The 17,522-nt window shown below is 43.5% G+C and overlaps 1 protein-coding gene across 1 annotated transcript in view; it reads left to right on the plus strand.

Annotated features, from left to right (window-relative positions):
- reck (reversion-inducing-cysteine-rich protein with kazal motifs) overlaps positions 1–17,251 on the plus strand; it is an 87,309-nt gene extending 70,058 nt beyond the window's left edge. The window contains exon 21 of the mRNA XM_080050133.1: positions 12,739–17,251. Coding sequence (XP_079906259.1) covers positions 12,739–12,963 — 225 coding nt within the window. The 3' untranslated portion in view covers positions 12,964–17,251. The remainder of the gene's footprint in view (positions 1–12,738) is intronic.
- Positions 17,252–17,522: the final 271 nt, after the last annotated feature.

The raw sequence follows: 17,522 nt of genomic DNA on the forward strand, positions 1-17,522 counted from the left end.
CTTCCCAACTGAAGGCACCTTTGCCTACGCCTGAATTTCAAATACCACTGCACGCAATTGGATAGCACTACGACCAATCAGAGCAATGAACAAGGTGACATATTAATATTAAGCCCTGTTTGTATAGCGAACAGCAGGTTAACTGGTAAATTAAACTTTTGCCGTGGTCGGTCGGCAAAACAGAAAATTCTTCTTTCTTGCTAATGAAAGATTTGAGTGTCGTCTTCTAAATCATTAAGTGTCGAGGCCAAAGCAGTCTCAAACTCAAACCACGTATCCGCATCCATCTTTGTTGTTTACTATCACGGCTTCGACGGCGCATGCACAGCACTTTGGTCATCCAGTTACATCCGCCCCAGATCCCCACACATAGGTCTCTTGTCGGCTCATATCAGATAGAAAGATTTGATTGGTAAGTCAGAATCTTCCAACATAGTTAATGAGCTCCAATGGATCGTGTCCAGACCAACAGGTTGAGAACATTTTAATTTGCCATCGGCAGGTCTGGATTTCCAGGCTGCCACTGCTCCTCACTAATGCCAACATTTTGCTTTATCCAATCTTTACCAAACCTGGCTGAGGCTGGAAACAATGTTAATCACTTTGTATGGAATGATGATGTGACATGAGAAGTATCTCATCAAACACTCCAAATTGGCTCATTAGTGCTCTTAACTGGTTCATCAAAGCCATAGTATTTATTTCAGCATAATGAATAACACTCATAACAGTGGAACCAGACATCTCTGTATTTGTATTCAACCTTGTATAAATGGCTTGGGAGGACTGATCCAGCTCTTTGCTTTGACATAACAGTCTGAAAACCCTAAAGACGCTTCTCAGTATCGAAGCACTTTCCTTCCAGTGGACAATGCCACAGACATTACATCAGACTATCCTCCACATCTTAAGTGGTTTCATAATGATTGTTCTTCAACAAGCTCTCTGTACATAACTTATCTTCATTTGCCAAACTTTATATCTCATGCAATATAAAACTTTTAAAGTGTAAGGGAGTATAAGGGATGGAACCGATCCAATATACCATATGGCTGCAATCTACTTATCGGATATCAGACTGACAACTATGATCCACTTCTGTATTCAAACCGTTCAAAGCACTTCAGATAAAACCTTTATGCATTTGGTTTATTTAAACATTTAAATTAGAATTGCTGTATCGCTTAAGCCTTCCTAACCTTACACATAACATCACCACCAACAAATAAATGTATAATAAATATGATATCGGACAGTATCGTTATCGGACCCAGATATTGGAATCGGATCGTACTGACAAATAGTGAATTGGTTCATCTCTAATTATGATTTGCTACATCCAGGTGTGTTGAACACCCATGTCCTGTTCCAGATGCAGGGTGCAACCTTTACATTGTTGAGACTGTACCTCTACTGACAGCAGCATCCTTTAGCCATTACTAGTGCTTCATCTTTGGCCCCGAGAGGAGTGATCTACTAATTGACTTTAATTGTAAATGACATACAAATATACAAATCGCTGAGCCTACAACTGGTGCCCTGAAGTTATGAAAGGGACTCATTTTGAAGTTGTTCCACTATGACGGTTACTATATGTGTGTCACCCAGTAAGTGGGTTAAAAACACTGAAGTATGGCAGGCCTCTCTCTCTAGAGCTTGGATGTCTTTAGGCTGGTGTTTAACCGCTACTCCCAGTAACGACCTATTTATAATCTAAAAAGATCAAAATGGAACCGTGCCCAAAGCATCAAACATGCTTCATACAACAGCTGTTGATGGACTAATGCTTTGTACTGGAAGAATCAAAGGGAGTAACCAGACAGTAGAGACTTACCATTTCTTTCCCTATTCTACATACTACAGACAATCTTAAATAGAATCTAGTTAGCATGCAGTATGTTACAATTGGGACATACTTTTACTTATTTCATCATAACATTGCGCCTTAAACTTGCCTCATTCTAATCTAATGTATCCGTCGCATCCCTGGTTGTTTTCATACGGAGGCCTCCATCGATGTGGCGTCACTTCCGGTGTGCACTGGATTAAGGGTCAGAATTGCCCAAATAGCATGCTGATTTCAATACTTAAAATGTCGGCATGATGTAGTAGACACCTGTCTATGTTTATGCATGCTAAATCTGACCACAATAATTGGGACATCCTAAATCGTATTTCCAACATACTAAATTGCAAAAAGTATGAGGATTAGAACACAGGGCATGTTTGAAATAGGGAATCAAACATTCACTCTCACTGCCAGAAGAAGTATTGACCAAAAGTTGATGAATTCCAACATCAGGACAGCTGTCCGCAGGAAAAGACTTGTGGATGTTTTATTATAAGTAGCCTACATCTGTTTGAGTTGAACAGGACAATATTTAGCATAGTTTAACTGTTGAGGTCTGGCCAGTTCTTTCTATTTTCTATTTACAAAAGTTGGTTTCAAAGTTCTGCATCTTTAATTCAACATACACTTACTTGATATGCGTTTATGGATATAACCAACTGCATCAGATCGGCCTGACTTAGACAAGCCATTCTCTACCTATTTGTTTTCCTTCACTGCTTTTTTCAGAATAACATGCAGAAAAAGGTTTTATTGAAACTATAAAAAGCATCACTTACAGCAGAATGAATCATTCCCACAACCTTTTTGAAAGGATGTATTACCAGTATAAAATGATCAGCCGGTCATTTCTATGGAAATTGATAAAATCATGAATTGAATCCTTGTATGAAACATGAAGGCCTGTGGTAGAAACCTACTGATACGACAGCACGGATATTTTCATTATTGTTCGAGTCTTTTTCTAGCTCAAGGTCTTTCCGTTCTGGTGAACAATGCAAAGAACACTGTGACCTCATAGCAAGAATTTTCCAATGAGAAAATTATAAATATAGCGTAAAGAGTATTTGAGATGACGATCAACCTCAGTGATTAAGAAATGCATGATTGTGAGGCTCCTCCTGTCTCTTATTGAATAAACTGTATATACACTATATGTCCTTCATCAGAAAATCAAGAGGCAAGATTACATTCAGATTTGTTGATTCATTTTTTGCCTCCCTGCAAATTTGACATTTCAATAAATAGTTCAGTGCTTTGCCTATACCACTGTATATGCAATACCTCGGATCCAATATATAACGTGTATGTTGCTTGAGCCCTTAAGGATGACATTGAACTCACACATATACATTTAGGCCTAACATCTTTATCTGCATTTACATTTCAACCATACAATTCATGAACACAGATACTGGTAGAGGCAAAGTTATGGAACCAAGCAATAGTGACACTTATACACTCACCGGCCACTTTATTAGGTACAGCGGTAAATTTTCTTGTTAACACATATACAGTAACTAATCAGCCAATCACATTTCAGCATCTCAATGCATTTAGGCATGTATACCTGGACGGGACAACTTATTGACGCTGAAACCTAGCAACAGAATGAGGAATAAAGGGGTTTTAAGTGACTTTGAACATGGCAATGTTGAGGGTGCCAGGAGGGCTGGTATGAGTATTTCAGAAACTGCTGATCTACTGGGATTTTTGCTCTAAACCATCTCTAGGGTTTACAGAGAATGGTCCGAAAAAGAAAAAAATATCCAGTGAGCGGCATTTGTGTGGACGTAAAATGCCTTGTTGAAGTCAGGGGTCAGTGGAGGATGGGCATACTGGTTTGAGATGATAGAAAGGCAACAGTAACTCAAATAACCACTCGTTACAACCAGGGTATGCAGAATACCATCTCTGAACGCAAAACACGACCAACCTTGAAGCAGATGGGCTACAGCAACAGAAGACCCCACCGGGTGCCACTCCTGTCAGCTAAAAACAGGAAAATGACTCTACAATTCTCACAGGAACAGCAATGTTTGTCAGGATTGTACCAAAATGGCAGGCCAGAACCCAATAGCACGACAACAAACAGTTCAGGTATTGCAACAAAGTTTAATAAGGAATCAAACCAGGTGGTAGCGAGGCAACAAGTCCAAGAGGGGCAGGCAAAGGGATAATCCGAAATCCAAAAAGGCTGGGTCAAAACACGAATAGGCGGGCAGGTAAACAGGCAGGAATTCAGAATGGCTGGAGAGCAATGTAACACAAAGACAATCTGGCAGGGAACTGAGGGAATGAACCGGTATATATACTGTGGGGCTAATAGCTGATGGGGAGCAGGTGAGTGTGGTTAGACCAGGTGGAAGTAATCAGCAGGGAGTGCAGAGCAGGGGGGAGTGGCCGGGTCTGAAATGACAAGAGAGTTAATATGGGAACAGACAAGTGACAAAAAACTAAATTGTGGCTGAAGTAGTGACAGAACCCCCCCCTCTAGGGACGGCTCCTGACGTCCCACCAGGCTGATCAGGATGGTCCCTATGGAATGTGGTGATGAGGTCGGGGTCCAGGATGTGGCGAGCCGGGACCCACGAGCGCTCCTCAGGGCCATAACCCTCCCAATCAACCAAGTATTGGAAACCCCTTCCCCGTCGTCGCGACCTGATGAGACGATGAACCGAGTAGGCAGGCCCTCCATCAATGAGCTGGGGGGGCGGCGGGGGTCTGGAGGAGGGCTGGAGCTGGGACTCTTTAACGGGTTTGATCTTGGATACATGGAAGGTGGGATGGATCCTCATGGAGCGAGGAAGACGGAGACGGACTGCAGCAGGATTGATGACTTTATTGATGGAGAACGGACCCACAAACCTGGGAGCCAACTTCCTAGACTCCACCCGGAGCGGAAGGTCCCGTGTAGACAACCAAACCTTCTGACCCGGAGTGTAACCGGGTGCAGGGGTCCGACGGCGATTGGCATATCTCTGGTATCGGTCGGACGAGCGCAGGAGAGCAGCACGGGCCCGCACCCAGGTGCGCCGACATCGCTGGACGAACGCCTGGACAGACGGGACACTGGCCTCTCGCTCCTGCTCAGGGAACAATGGAGGTTGATATCCTCGAGAGCACTGGAAGGGGGAAAGACCTGTTGCTGAACTTGGAAGTGTGTTGTGAGCATACTCCACCCATAGGAGCTGCTTGGACCAGGAGGACGGGTTCTGGGATGTGATGCAGCGCAAGGCAGTCTCCATCTCCTGGTTCATCCGCTCAGTCTGGCCATTGGATTGAGGATGGAAACCCGAGGATAAGCTGACCGTGGCCCCCAACAGCTGACAAAACTCTGTCCAGAAACGAGAAGTGAACTGCGGCCCCCGGTCGGAGACAATGTCACAGGGAAGGCCGTGCAGACGGAAAACATGATGCAACATAATTTCAGCTGTTTCCTTGGCAGATGGTAACTTGGGCAACGGAACAAACTGAGCAGATTTAGAAAATCTGTCCACAATAGTAAGAATAGTGGTGTTACCCTCGGAGGGAGGCAGTCCGGTGACGAAGTCGATCGAGATGTGGGACCACGGACGATGAGGAACAGGCAGTGGCTGAAGAAGACCCGCAGGGGCATGGCGAGCGATCTTGTGCTGGGAGCAAACACAGCAAGCAGCGATGAACTCCTTGGCGTCCTCTTCCATGGTAGCCCACCAGAACCGTTGCTTCAGCAGGGCTAGAGTGCGCCTAACCCCTGGATGACAGGCAAGGCGAGAAGAATGTCCCCACTGGAGGACCTGAGAGCGGAGATTCACAGGCACATACAGACGATTATCAGGGCAAGCACTGGGGCCCGGGTGGTCGGCCTGGGCCCGTTTTACCTTGTCCACAATGTCCCAGGTAACTGCGCCGATGACCATCTTAGTGGGGAGGATGCTCTCAGGATGTGTGGGAACATGTTCGGATTGGAACTGACGGGACAGGGCATCTGGTTTGACGTTCCTAGAACCTGGGCGATAAGACAGGGTAAAATCAAAACGATTAAAGAACAACGCCCACCTGGCCTGACGGGAGTTCAACCGTTTGGCTGACCGGATGTACTCCAGGTTTTTGTGGTCCGTCCACACCACAAACGGATTCTTCGCCCCCTCCAACCAGTGCCTCCACTCCTCGAGAGCCATCTTAACCGCCAATAGCTCCCGGTTACCAACGTCATAATTTCTCTCCGCTGGGGACAATTTGCGGGAGAAAAAGGCACATGGATGTAACTTTTGGTCTTTACCTGACCGCTGAGACAGGACTGCCCCCACCCCGGAGTCTGACGCATCCACCTCAACGACAAACTGGCGTTCTGGATCTGGTAGGATGAGGATGGGAGCAGAAGAGAACCGTGACCTTAACTCACTGAACACCCTTCCTGCAGCAGGGGACCATTGGAAGGCTACCTTTTGGGAGGTGAGGGCTGTCAGGGGAGCTGCTACAGAACTATAGTTGCGGATAAACCTACGATAGAAATTGGCAAACCCCAGAAATTGTTGAAGCTTCTTACGAGTGGTGGGGACCGGCCAATCCACCACCGCTTTAATCTTGGTGGGATCCATGTGAATACTTCCGACTGAAATTATGTATCCCAGGAACGACACCTCAGTGGCATGGAACTCGGACTTCTCGACCTTCACGAACAGCTGGTTCTCTAGGAGTCTCTGGAGAACCCTGCGGACATGCTGCACATGGTCCTGTTCGGACTTGGAGAAGATGAGGATGTCATCAAGATAAACAAACACAAATACATTGAGAAAATCCCGGAGCACATCATTCACTAAGGCTTGGAATACTGCAGGAGCATTTGTGAGTCCGAAAGGCATTACCAGGTACTCGTAGTGGCCCCTAGGGGTATTGAACGCCGTCTTCCACTCATCCCCCTCCCGAATGCGAACTAGGTGATAGGCATTCCTGAGATCAAGCTTGGTAAACACAGAGGCCCCTTGCAAAAGTTCAAATGCAGAAGAGACGAGTGGGAGGGGGTACCTGTTCTTAATGGTGACATCATTCAGACCGCGGTAATCGATGCAGGGCCGGAGGGATTTGTCCTTCTTACCCACGAAGAAAAACCCTGCTCCAGCAGGTGATGAAGAGGGACGGATGAGGCCTGCTGCCAGTGAGTTGTTTATGTATTCGTCCATGGTCCTGGTTTCCGGGGCTGACAGAGAGTAGAGCCTCCCCCTGGGTGGGGATGAGCCAGGGAGGAGGTCAATGGCACAATCATACGGGCGGTGTGGGGGAAGAGAGGTGGCCCGTACCTTGTTAAACACCTCCTTTAAGTCGTAGTACTCCGACGGGACACCTGAGAGATCTGGGAATTCATTAGAAGAAGAGGTGCTGCAGGCAGGTAACAAGGCAGATTTCAGACAGACCGCAAGACATTGATCACTCCATTGTAGAATGGAACCGGTTCTCCAGTCAATGTGTGGATTATGTTTAATTAACCAAGGATACCCCAAGACAACTGGCTGCTGAGGTGCATTAATCAGGTGAAAGGTTAGTGATTCAGTGTGGTTACCTGATATGCCCAGATGAATAGGAACTGTGCGATGGGTTACAGTGCAGAGGAGGCGCCCATCGAGAGCAGTAGCCTCAATAGGCTCGGCCAAGGGTTCCTGGTTAACACCCAGCTGCATGGCAAGGCCCCGATCCAGAAGGTTGGTGTCAGCTCCCGAGTCAATGAGGACAGCGACAGTATGGGACAGACCATTAAAGTTGAGCTGGGCATGAAGTAGTGCTCGAGAGGGACCTTCAAAGTTCTTGATGCGGCTCACCAGCGCCCTCTGGATTCCTGGTGAGCCCTGTCTTTTACTGGACAGGATGACACGTAATGGCCTCCCTCTCCACAGTACATGCAACAGTTCTCCCTTTGGCGCCGTTGTCGTTCAGCAGCTGACAGCCTGGTCCTGCCCAGCTGCATGGGTTCAACTGGGTCACTAGAGGCAGCAGCGGTAGGAAAACACGTTGAAGTGGAAGGTGAAACTGGAAGACGTGGAAGGCTACGGGAAGTGCTGGTCAGTACCTTCTCTCGTCTCCTCTCCTGGATACGTCCATCGATGCGGATAGCGGTGGCGATGAGAACGTCCAAATCCCCTGGAGGATCCCGGGCCGCCAGCTCGTCCTTGATGGCATCAGAAAGTCCGTTGTAAAAGGCGTCAGCCAGGGAGGAAGAGTTCCAGTCACTCTCTGCAGCGATAGTCCGGAACTCGATGGAATAATCAGTCACTCTCCGGCTCCCCTGAGCCAGGTTAAACAGACCCCGAGCAGCCTCTCGACCAGGGGTAGCATGATCAAACACCTTCCGAAGACCCTCAGAGAAGGCAGCCACAGAAGAACAGAGAGCCGACTGCTTCTCCCACTCGGCGGCACCCCAGTTCCGGGCCCGCCCAGTAAGCTGGGTGATCATGAAAGCCACTCTCGACCTCTCCGTGGGATATGTGAGAGGTTGTAGTTCAAAAGTCAATGAGCACAGAGTCAGAAAGGAGCGACAGGTATCTGGAGCTCCAGAAAAGCGCTCTAGAGCACTTAAGCGGGGCTCTGGACGGGAGACAGCAGGGACAGGAGGGCTGGTGGGTGGTTGAACCGCTGGGGTCTGACTGTCCAGCGTGAGCTGCTGGAGCTGGCCGCTCAGAACCTCAAAATGCTGATTGTGGCGTTCCGAAGCTTCCTGGAAAGCCACTTCCATAGCGGTGAACTGTCTCGAATGCTGGTGTAGGGCGGCACCTTGTGCTGCCACTTCTTCCTTAAGAGCCTTTGTGTCGGCTGGGTTCATCTTATGGCCAGATTGTACTGTCAGGATTGTACCAAAATGGCAGGCCAGAACCCAATAGCACGACAACAAACAGTTCAGGTATTGCAACAAAGTTTAATAAGGAATCAAACCAGGTGGTAGCGAGGCAACAAGTCCAAGAGGGGCAGGCAAAGGGATAATCCGAAATCCAAAAAGGCTGGGTCAAAACACGAATAGGCGGGCAGGTAAACAGGCAGGAATTCAGAATGGCTGGAGAGCAATGTAACACAAAGACAATCTGGCAGGGAACTGAGGGAATGAACCGGTATATATACTGTGGGGCTAATAGCTGATGGGGAGCAGGTGAGTGTGGTTAGACCAGGTGGAAGTAATCAGCAGGGAGTGCAGAGCAGGGGGGAGTGGCCGGGTCTGAAATGACAAGAGAGTTAATATGGGAACAGACAAGTGACAAAAAACTAAATTGTGGCTGAAGTAGTGACAATGTTGGACAATAGAAGATTGAAAAATCATGCCTGGTCTGATGAGTCTCGATTTAAGTTGCGACATTCAGATGGCAGGTTCAGAATTTGACGTTAACAACATGAAAGTATGGATCCATCCTGCCGTGCACCATCAACCATGCCATGTTCAAAGTCACCTAAACCCCCTTTCTGCCCCATTCTGATGCTCGGTTTGACTTCAGTACATTGTCTTGACCACGCCTAAATGCATTAAATTGCTGCCATGTGATTGGCTGGTAAGCTTTTTGTTTATATAAGCCAATCCATTGAACAGGTGTACCTAAGTGGCCGGTGAGTGTATATACAGTATATATTAATTTCTCTGCATATTCCAGTTCGTACACAGAGGTCACTGAAGTCAGCCCAGTCAGACCAAAACCAGAGTGTGTCTATCTCACTTCAGCATGCTTAGAAGGTTGGATACAGGCTGTTTTGAGGCGCAATTGTTTGGTCTTTTTTTATGCCATCTGTGCCTATTTTGAACATCTAAACACACACACACACACACGCACACATCGTTAATGTGTGAAAGTTTTGGGAAAATTCGCTGAGACAATGTGTTTGGTTTGTTTATAAATCAGTCTAGCTAGCCGAGGCTTATATAACAAGAAAAACAATAGCCTACTGTATTTGTACAGTCCTTTTTCATTGCATTTTAAAGTGATTTGTGTATGTATAAGTTTAGTGGTGGTAAGGATTCAAAAGGCTAATCAGTCATTAATTCCCCCTTTAAGTTCACCACTCAAACGGGTACAGTCCATAATGAACGGGACAAGAGGCCCCAAAAATAGAACGATTTCATTCAACAATTTGTATTAAAAAGAATCCCATGTCAAAGGACAACAAAAAACTTTCCTAACAGCTACACAGTAGTCTGATACACAAGGCTATGCAAAAAGCAATGTTGCTGTTTAGACAAAAAGATGTACAGTTAGTTAAGCACTAACACAAATAGCACTGGTAATATTGGACAGATCCAAAGGCCACTATTTTTCTTATAAAGACTACAATCAGAAAAGGGAAAAAATACCACTGCACACACAAGAAAAAACAAAATACAGGGAATATATATATATATATATATATATATATATATATATATATATATATATATATATATATATATATATATATATATATATATATATATGGAAATTCAAGAGCTTGCAATGAGGACATAGTCACTTCACAGCCAAGGCTCCATTACAAGTTCTACTGAACTGTCCTGCCTTATCTGATACCAATCCCCTCTGCAGTAATGACTTTTCTCCTCACCCAGATACAATAATTATCTGGTATCTTGGTTAGTACCAAGATAGGTCACAGAGAGCATGGATCACAATTTATTATTAGCAGCAGACTGATAGAAATATCATGGTTGATGGAGGTTGTTGATATTGTGTGAAATGAATGCTTCCAATGCTAGGTTTATTTTTTATTAACTTTATCGCTGTTGCAATGTAGCTGAAAACAATTTGGTTAGAAAAACATAGCATATGGTATGAGCATGTCTCTGTTTTAGCAGCTCAACATTGCTGTAGCCTCCCCAGGTTTTGCTCCTCACAGTCTGAATATGATTGCTAGTGAAATAGACGGACGCAATCCATTTACAAGGTTATTTTTAAGCTAGAGTGAAAAGAAAAACATGTTGCTCGTACAATTTGCAAGATAGTTGAAGAATAATGCAGAGTCTACATTACTCCTCAACTATCTGGTATTTTCTACTGGGCAGATAACAGTTCATGTTGACTTTGTAACCTTGCACTCTTTGGTAAAAATGAACTTAATCTGTATAGGACTGATTTTGAGATTTTAATTAAAAGTGCAGGAAAAGAATGAGGATACTTGATGAAAACTATATTAGCTGTTGTTAGCTCCAACGAAGCCACAATGATGATAAATTAAACTAAATCCACATAGAGAGTGCGAGAGGCAGAACTAGTCTCTCAGAAATGGTAAAATCGGCTTTTAGCAGAAAAGCAACAAAAGAAAATCAGAAACATGAACATACTAAAAGCAAACGGGTTAAAGGAAACATTCTTCCGCTAGGCATTTGGTTTCATCTGTTTCTAGGCAACAGCTGAAAACCCCACTTCTTTGAGAAGTAAAATTAATATTAGTTCTAGGTTGACAAAAGCAGTGCACACAACTTCCCCAAATAAAACCAGATGGGTGATTTATTTCATGAAAAAGCATACAGTACACAACAACATTGAATTGTTGAAGAAGAAAAAAATGTTTTCACTGATTCACTGGAGTTGTCCCAGTTGAAATACTCTTACACTATAGCTATGTGACAAATGAGTTGTCCCAGTTGAAATACTCTTACACTATAGCTATGTGACAAATGAGTTGAATAGGAGACCAGGAGTTGTCAGATCACTTGATGAGGACTGATCAAGGTCAGGCTAAAAGCATTGCACATAACATAACCTTACCTTGGACCTTTAACTAACATACAAATCTTGAAAAAACATTGAAACCCTCTTGATTGTGTGGTAATCTTCCTTAAGAAGAACAACATTTTCATTTAAAGGTACAGGCTACCATCTGGAAAAATACACAATACCGTTGTTGGCAAATCCCAGAAAAGACATTAGTATTCAACACATGTACAATGTAGACAGCGTGTAATGGTCTTTTTCATTCAAACCCAAGGTGTTTGTAGCCATGTCGGGTGTGATCAGGAATTGTCATTTTTCATTTCATTTCCATTTCACGTTGATTTGATAGGGACAGATGCTACCACAACAGTTGAAGCACACATCTTCAATGTACAGCATGACATCATGTATAGCTATATTGTAATGGTCTAATGGTCTGCTTAGTGTATGAACTGATATAAAGACCTAATAAATGAGCAACAAGTTTTAAAAAGAAAAACACATCTGTGTAAAGAAGATTAAACGCTCAAATATTAAATTTGTAATAATATGAAACAGAAACAAGTGGTGAATGGTGAATCCATAGGTTTTGCATTCCAGAATACAACTTTGTTGCAGTCTGCGGTGTGTGTGTGTGTGTGTGTGTGTGTGTGTGTGTGTGTGTGTGTGTGTGTGTGTGTGTGTGTGTGTGTGTGTGTGTGTGTGTGTGTGTGTGTGTGTGTGTGTGTGTGTGTGTGTGTGTGTGTGTGTGTGTGTTGCACGCGCACATGCTGGGGGACTGTCAACCGTATTAATCACACACGCCTCTGTAAACTGCAGAGGTTTGTGTCCTTCCTTGCTCTGAACGGATCAGACAAAGTTTCTTCTCCTGTTGCTCCCGACAGCAACTGCCGCCCGCGACACAGACGTGGCTGTTAGTTATACACATGGCATGGGCTGGTGTGCTGCTATGTTTGGCCGTGCGCAGCTGCTTAATTTTGACAGCCCTAGTTCATAGTAATGAAAAGGAAGAAGAAATTAAATTTTGTAATCAAATTCTATTTATGCACCGTGTCTAATGTTCTATATTGTATTACAGGATAATAATAATACATGTATTATGTATTCTATGGGGCCTTTAGTATCTTTGGGCCCCAGGGCAATTGCTTATCTTTGTCTAATGGTCCACCTCTGTATGAGATGGAGAAGTTTAGGAACTCAAGCCTGCTCCTGTGTTGTTTTGTGTACCAGATTGAAGCGTGCAGTAAGGAGGCCGAGAAGATCGACTCCCTTATCAACTATGGCAGCCCCACTCTGGTCTCCCACGTGCCCCTGTCCGCCATGCTCACCTCTGAGATCAAGACCTCCACCATCCGCTCCTCTGGGGGCGCCCCACGGTCCTCTCTACCCCCAGGCCTGTGCTTCCTCCTGGGCATACTCATGTCCGCCGTGGCCCCTGTCCTCCAGCAGCTCTAAGTCCCCACAATCCCCCAACAGTCCCCTCATCCTTCACTCACTCACTCACTCCAAAGGACCCCCGTTCCCTCCCTCTTATCCCGGGCTGACGGGGGGTGTCATAAGGTGAGTGTGTCTGGAGCAGGAAGCAGCAGGCGAGCCAACGTCCTTTTTCGACAATCATTCCTATTGACTCACTCTGCGTGTCAAACAATCAAGCCGGTGGAAAAGCTATTAACATGGAAAAAAGCTTTTTGTATGAACAGTGTTATACGGTGGAAGAGCTACTCCGGTTGTGTGTTCCGCTCCGGTGAAGTTGGCTTCAGTGTGTGTGTGTATGTGTGTGTGTGTGTGTGTGTGTGTGTGTGTGTGCGCGTGTGTGTGCGTGTGTGTGCGTGTGTGTGTGTGTGTGTGTGTGTGTGTACTTGTTTTACTAATGTTATGACGACTATCATTTGTTACACCGCTCTATCGACCTGCCTTCCTTTTGGGGACAAAATGCAATTCCCCGCAACTTAAATCATTCAATCTTAAGTGAAGACTTAGTTAAAGGTTAGGGTATGGGTAGGGTGGATTTTGGGTTGGGGTTGGGGTTGGGTTTAGGCAAGTAGTGCTTACAGTGAGGGTAATTCTCTAGAAAATGTATGTATGTAATGTCCTCGGAAGTGATGGAAACACAACTGTGTGTGCGTGTGTGTGTGTGTGTGTGTGTGTGTGTGTGTGCGTATGTGAGTGCGTGTCTGTGTGTGTGCGTGTGATTGACCTTTTAAGAAGCAATACCAGCAGTGTTATCCATTTGTCCCAGCAGTAAGCTTTATTCAGAAAGCTGGTAGGTGGGAATGAACATTTCATGACTCACTCTGTCTTGTTCTAAGGCTTTGTGTGTGTGTTTTATGTTTGTGTGTGTGTGTGTTTTATGTTTGTGTGTGTGTGTGTGTGTGTGTGTGTGTGTGTGTGTGTGTGTGTGTGTGTGTGTGTGCGCCTGTGCATGTGTGTATCCGATTGAATTTCAGTCAAGGACAAGATATCCCGTCTGGCGGTACATCTGTCTGACAAATGATCAGAAATTCAATCGGCCACACACACACACACACACACACACACACACACACACACACACACACACACTCACATACTCCCACACGCGCTCACAAAGTGAGATGGTTACACTGAATCCAAGTGTATACATCCATTCTATGCAAAGCGTGTATTAGGTGGAGTCCTGTCAGCATTTTTTTAAGTGAAACTTTCCAAGCGTCTTTCACTTAAATGAGAATGCACAGTGTGTAGTAGCACATTACATGATGTATATACATGTGAGGTGTATATTGACCTATAGAACCTCTAACCTCAGCAGTGTTAGTGCCATGCTCATGGACTGAGCCCTGCTCACATGACAACTAACCCAGCCTACAGAGTTAGGTAAGGAACTACAGTATTGACCAAACCAAGTGTCCCAAAGTTAAGTAGTGGAACCATGAAGGGAGCCAAGGGTTCTGTTGTGTTCGTCACAAGCAGTGTAGTGAAGCAAAAAACAACTTAAGAATATTGGTAAGATGTCACTTTTTTCCCTTTCTTTTTCTTCAAGACTTGCCTCGTGCTCATGAAATATCATTAATGTATTATAAGTACATTAGAAGGCCGTGCATAACAAATAACAGAGCATGATGTATTAAGGCAACGGCAACATTAATTATTCAACAAAAGAGCCGTTAGAAGAGTGGAGCAGCAAAGCCCCAGCCTCATAACTGCAAGCATGTTCCAAAGCATAACACCACTACCTACATGGATTTCTTTACTATTTTTCAATTCATTTTAGAACTCACAAATATTTAAAAAATGATCAACCTGATTTATTTTAAAGATATATTTTGTGTAAATAAATCAACTACTAGGGTTTAGTCTATGACATGTCAGGACATAGTGGTTAGACACTAGTTGCTCCCAAATACTCAACAGATTGAAAAGAGAAATCAAAGAGCTCATTGCTACACCAATTCATTTGACTTTGACTTAGAAATGCTCTAGACTTTGAAATGCTATTACAAATAAAACATAATGTGAGAAGGAAGACTTCAATATTTAATAAACTTCATCTACATGATAGTCATGTAAAATGAATGATGCTCTGAAATGAACTGGAAAAACAACTAAACGTGTCTGTCTGGAAGGCAGGAGATCGTTACAAATGTGACTTTATGCTTTGGGAAATGGAACATCAGTAAGGCGGGACTTGTAGCAATGTTGACAATTTTTCTTTTTTGCTATCCGAAAAAAAATGGTCAACATTTATGCAGCAGTGATCGGCCAACTGACTTAGTCCCTATATTATTTGATCCTAGAATTATTTTAAATAGATTAATGTTCTATCTATCTAATTCATTTTATTAGAATCATTTTCTACAACAGTCAATACTAGCATTCCCCCCTGATAATAGTGAACTGCCCATGTGTAAAGAGACAGCCTTGATCGGTGCTCCCTATGTGTGCGGACCTGTAGCTCTGAAAGCATTCAAAGTGATGCTTCCTGTCTGTACATATGAACTACAAGCCATTTTAATGAGAAAAAAATGACAATCAAGATAGTCGCTGCCCACAATCCAATATGGGTAGAGAATATTCTCCCCGCCTGTAATGCCTTGCATAATTATATGAAGTAAATGAAAAAATGCAATAACTTTATATGTGTTCCGAAAATGTCTCTATATTTGATATGTATCTGATAATGGGTTGAGATAACGATCACCTATGTGCCATGTTTTTTTTAAACAACTAGTTTATTATTTTATTGCATGATGACAATTATGAAGTGTTGTTTGTTTTTTGTACTCCAGAATGTATTATAGTGTCTCTCTATGTGTTTGTCTCTCTCTGCCTGTACAGCACAATGTGTCCCCCATTTCTCTAACAGAATTACCGTGCTAGGCAGCTCTGTAGCAGGGAACCCTCACCACGGCTCCTCCATCAGTATTATTTGTATTATTATTATTATGACGTATTGTTATGTGTCTGTCTTCTGGAGCCAACATGTACTTGCCTACTTATTTCTTTTTTTTTAAAGATTTTGTACGTCTTCAAGTGTTTAATTTCGATTTCTTGTCACACACAAAAAAACTAAAAGATGTAAGACTTTCTTTTTCTGCTGCCGATGAATTATTTCTTACCTGACAGAACCCAGTTGTTTACTCCCCCTTGTTTCTGACAGAGAGATGAGAAGGTCCTTATTCAGCTCATTGAGTAGGTGTGTGTGTGCTACTGGTGTCAGGTCATGGTTAGCTTATTTTAGCTCAATATTCCAAATGCCTGTTAGAAATTACAAAAAAATTAAAGAGAAAAACTACAACAATTTGTAGTTTTACCGTGAGACAATTGTCAGAGCAATAATATCTATACAAGCGAGAGATTACAAACCTGCAGATGAGTCTTAAATATGCATTGGTTGGCTTACATACATCACCGGAAGTGGGAGCAAAGGATATCATTTGTAAATCCTAATATGGTATTAGAAGAAAAACATGTAATCTCCAAACTATGACAAAATAATATTAATAACAATGATCTAAAATAATCCACTTTAACATGACACAGGAGAAGACTATGATAACACTGAGTGGATCCTTAATGTAATCCAACCATCTATACCTTAACACTAGTGTGGGTAAATACTAGTGAGGAGGGTACGCTAGCAGACATTGCTTAATATCCCTTCCTTACATATTTGCCTGTTTATTTTTGTTTTTTGGTGAGACAGTGAAAACTCTATAAATGACAATGTCTGCTTGGATGAGGGGTTAGCCAGACCAGTCATTTAGTGAGCTGTGTTGTTGTAGGACAGAGCCAGGCTAGTTGTCTTAATGCTAAGCTAACCACATGCTGACTCCAGCAGCTCCATATTTAAAAAATCACAGATGTGAGGCCGATATCCATCTTCTCATTTCACACTCAAGATATTCAGCAATTTTCCCAAAAATGTAAAACAATTCAAGCATTATAATAACATAAAATAAAAGTTGTGTTTAACAGATAACTTGGCCAGCCCCTCAGGAAGCTGAGAGGCACAGTATTTTGTTTGGCAGGAATCTCATTATATGATGTAAATGAAGTGTCGTGGAGCGTATAATAGTCGCCCCATTGGGCATGTAAACCATTCAGGCAGTCTGTCCAATCAGCTCCCATTCATTTTCTCCATGCTTTTGTATAAGGCTCATAGAGTGGTTGTTATTTTTCATCCGCATCGTCGCTGCTTTTGTCTCTGTAAAACGTGCCACGAATTTAAAAAAAATAACTATTTGGAAAAAGAAAGTCAGCAGGATGCATATGTTATGAAATATAAAGAAAAAAGCAATACAACAATGTGTTTTTTGATGTTTGTTTCAGTGACACGAGCTCAGATCTTAAGCCTTCACACCTGGAATCCAAACGGAATAGTTGATTTACCGCTGCAATCCCAATGGGACTTGCTTTTTTTTTTTTATTAAATCAGACCCATTGTTAAAGTTTCTGCACCAAACAACACAACCATATTCATAAACTGGTAGAGTGACTATTGTGAGCATTTCCAAACATGGCCTCAATGCTGG

Source organism: Ammodytes marinus, assembly GCF_949987685.1.
Source record: "Ammodytes marinus genome assembly, chromosome: 21".
Classification (NCBI taxonomy): Eukaryota; Metazoa; Chordata; class Actinopteri; order Uranoscopiformes; family Ammodytidae; genus Ammodytes; species Ammodytes marinus.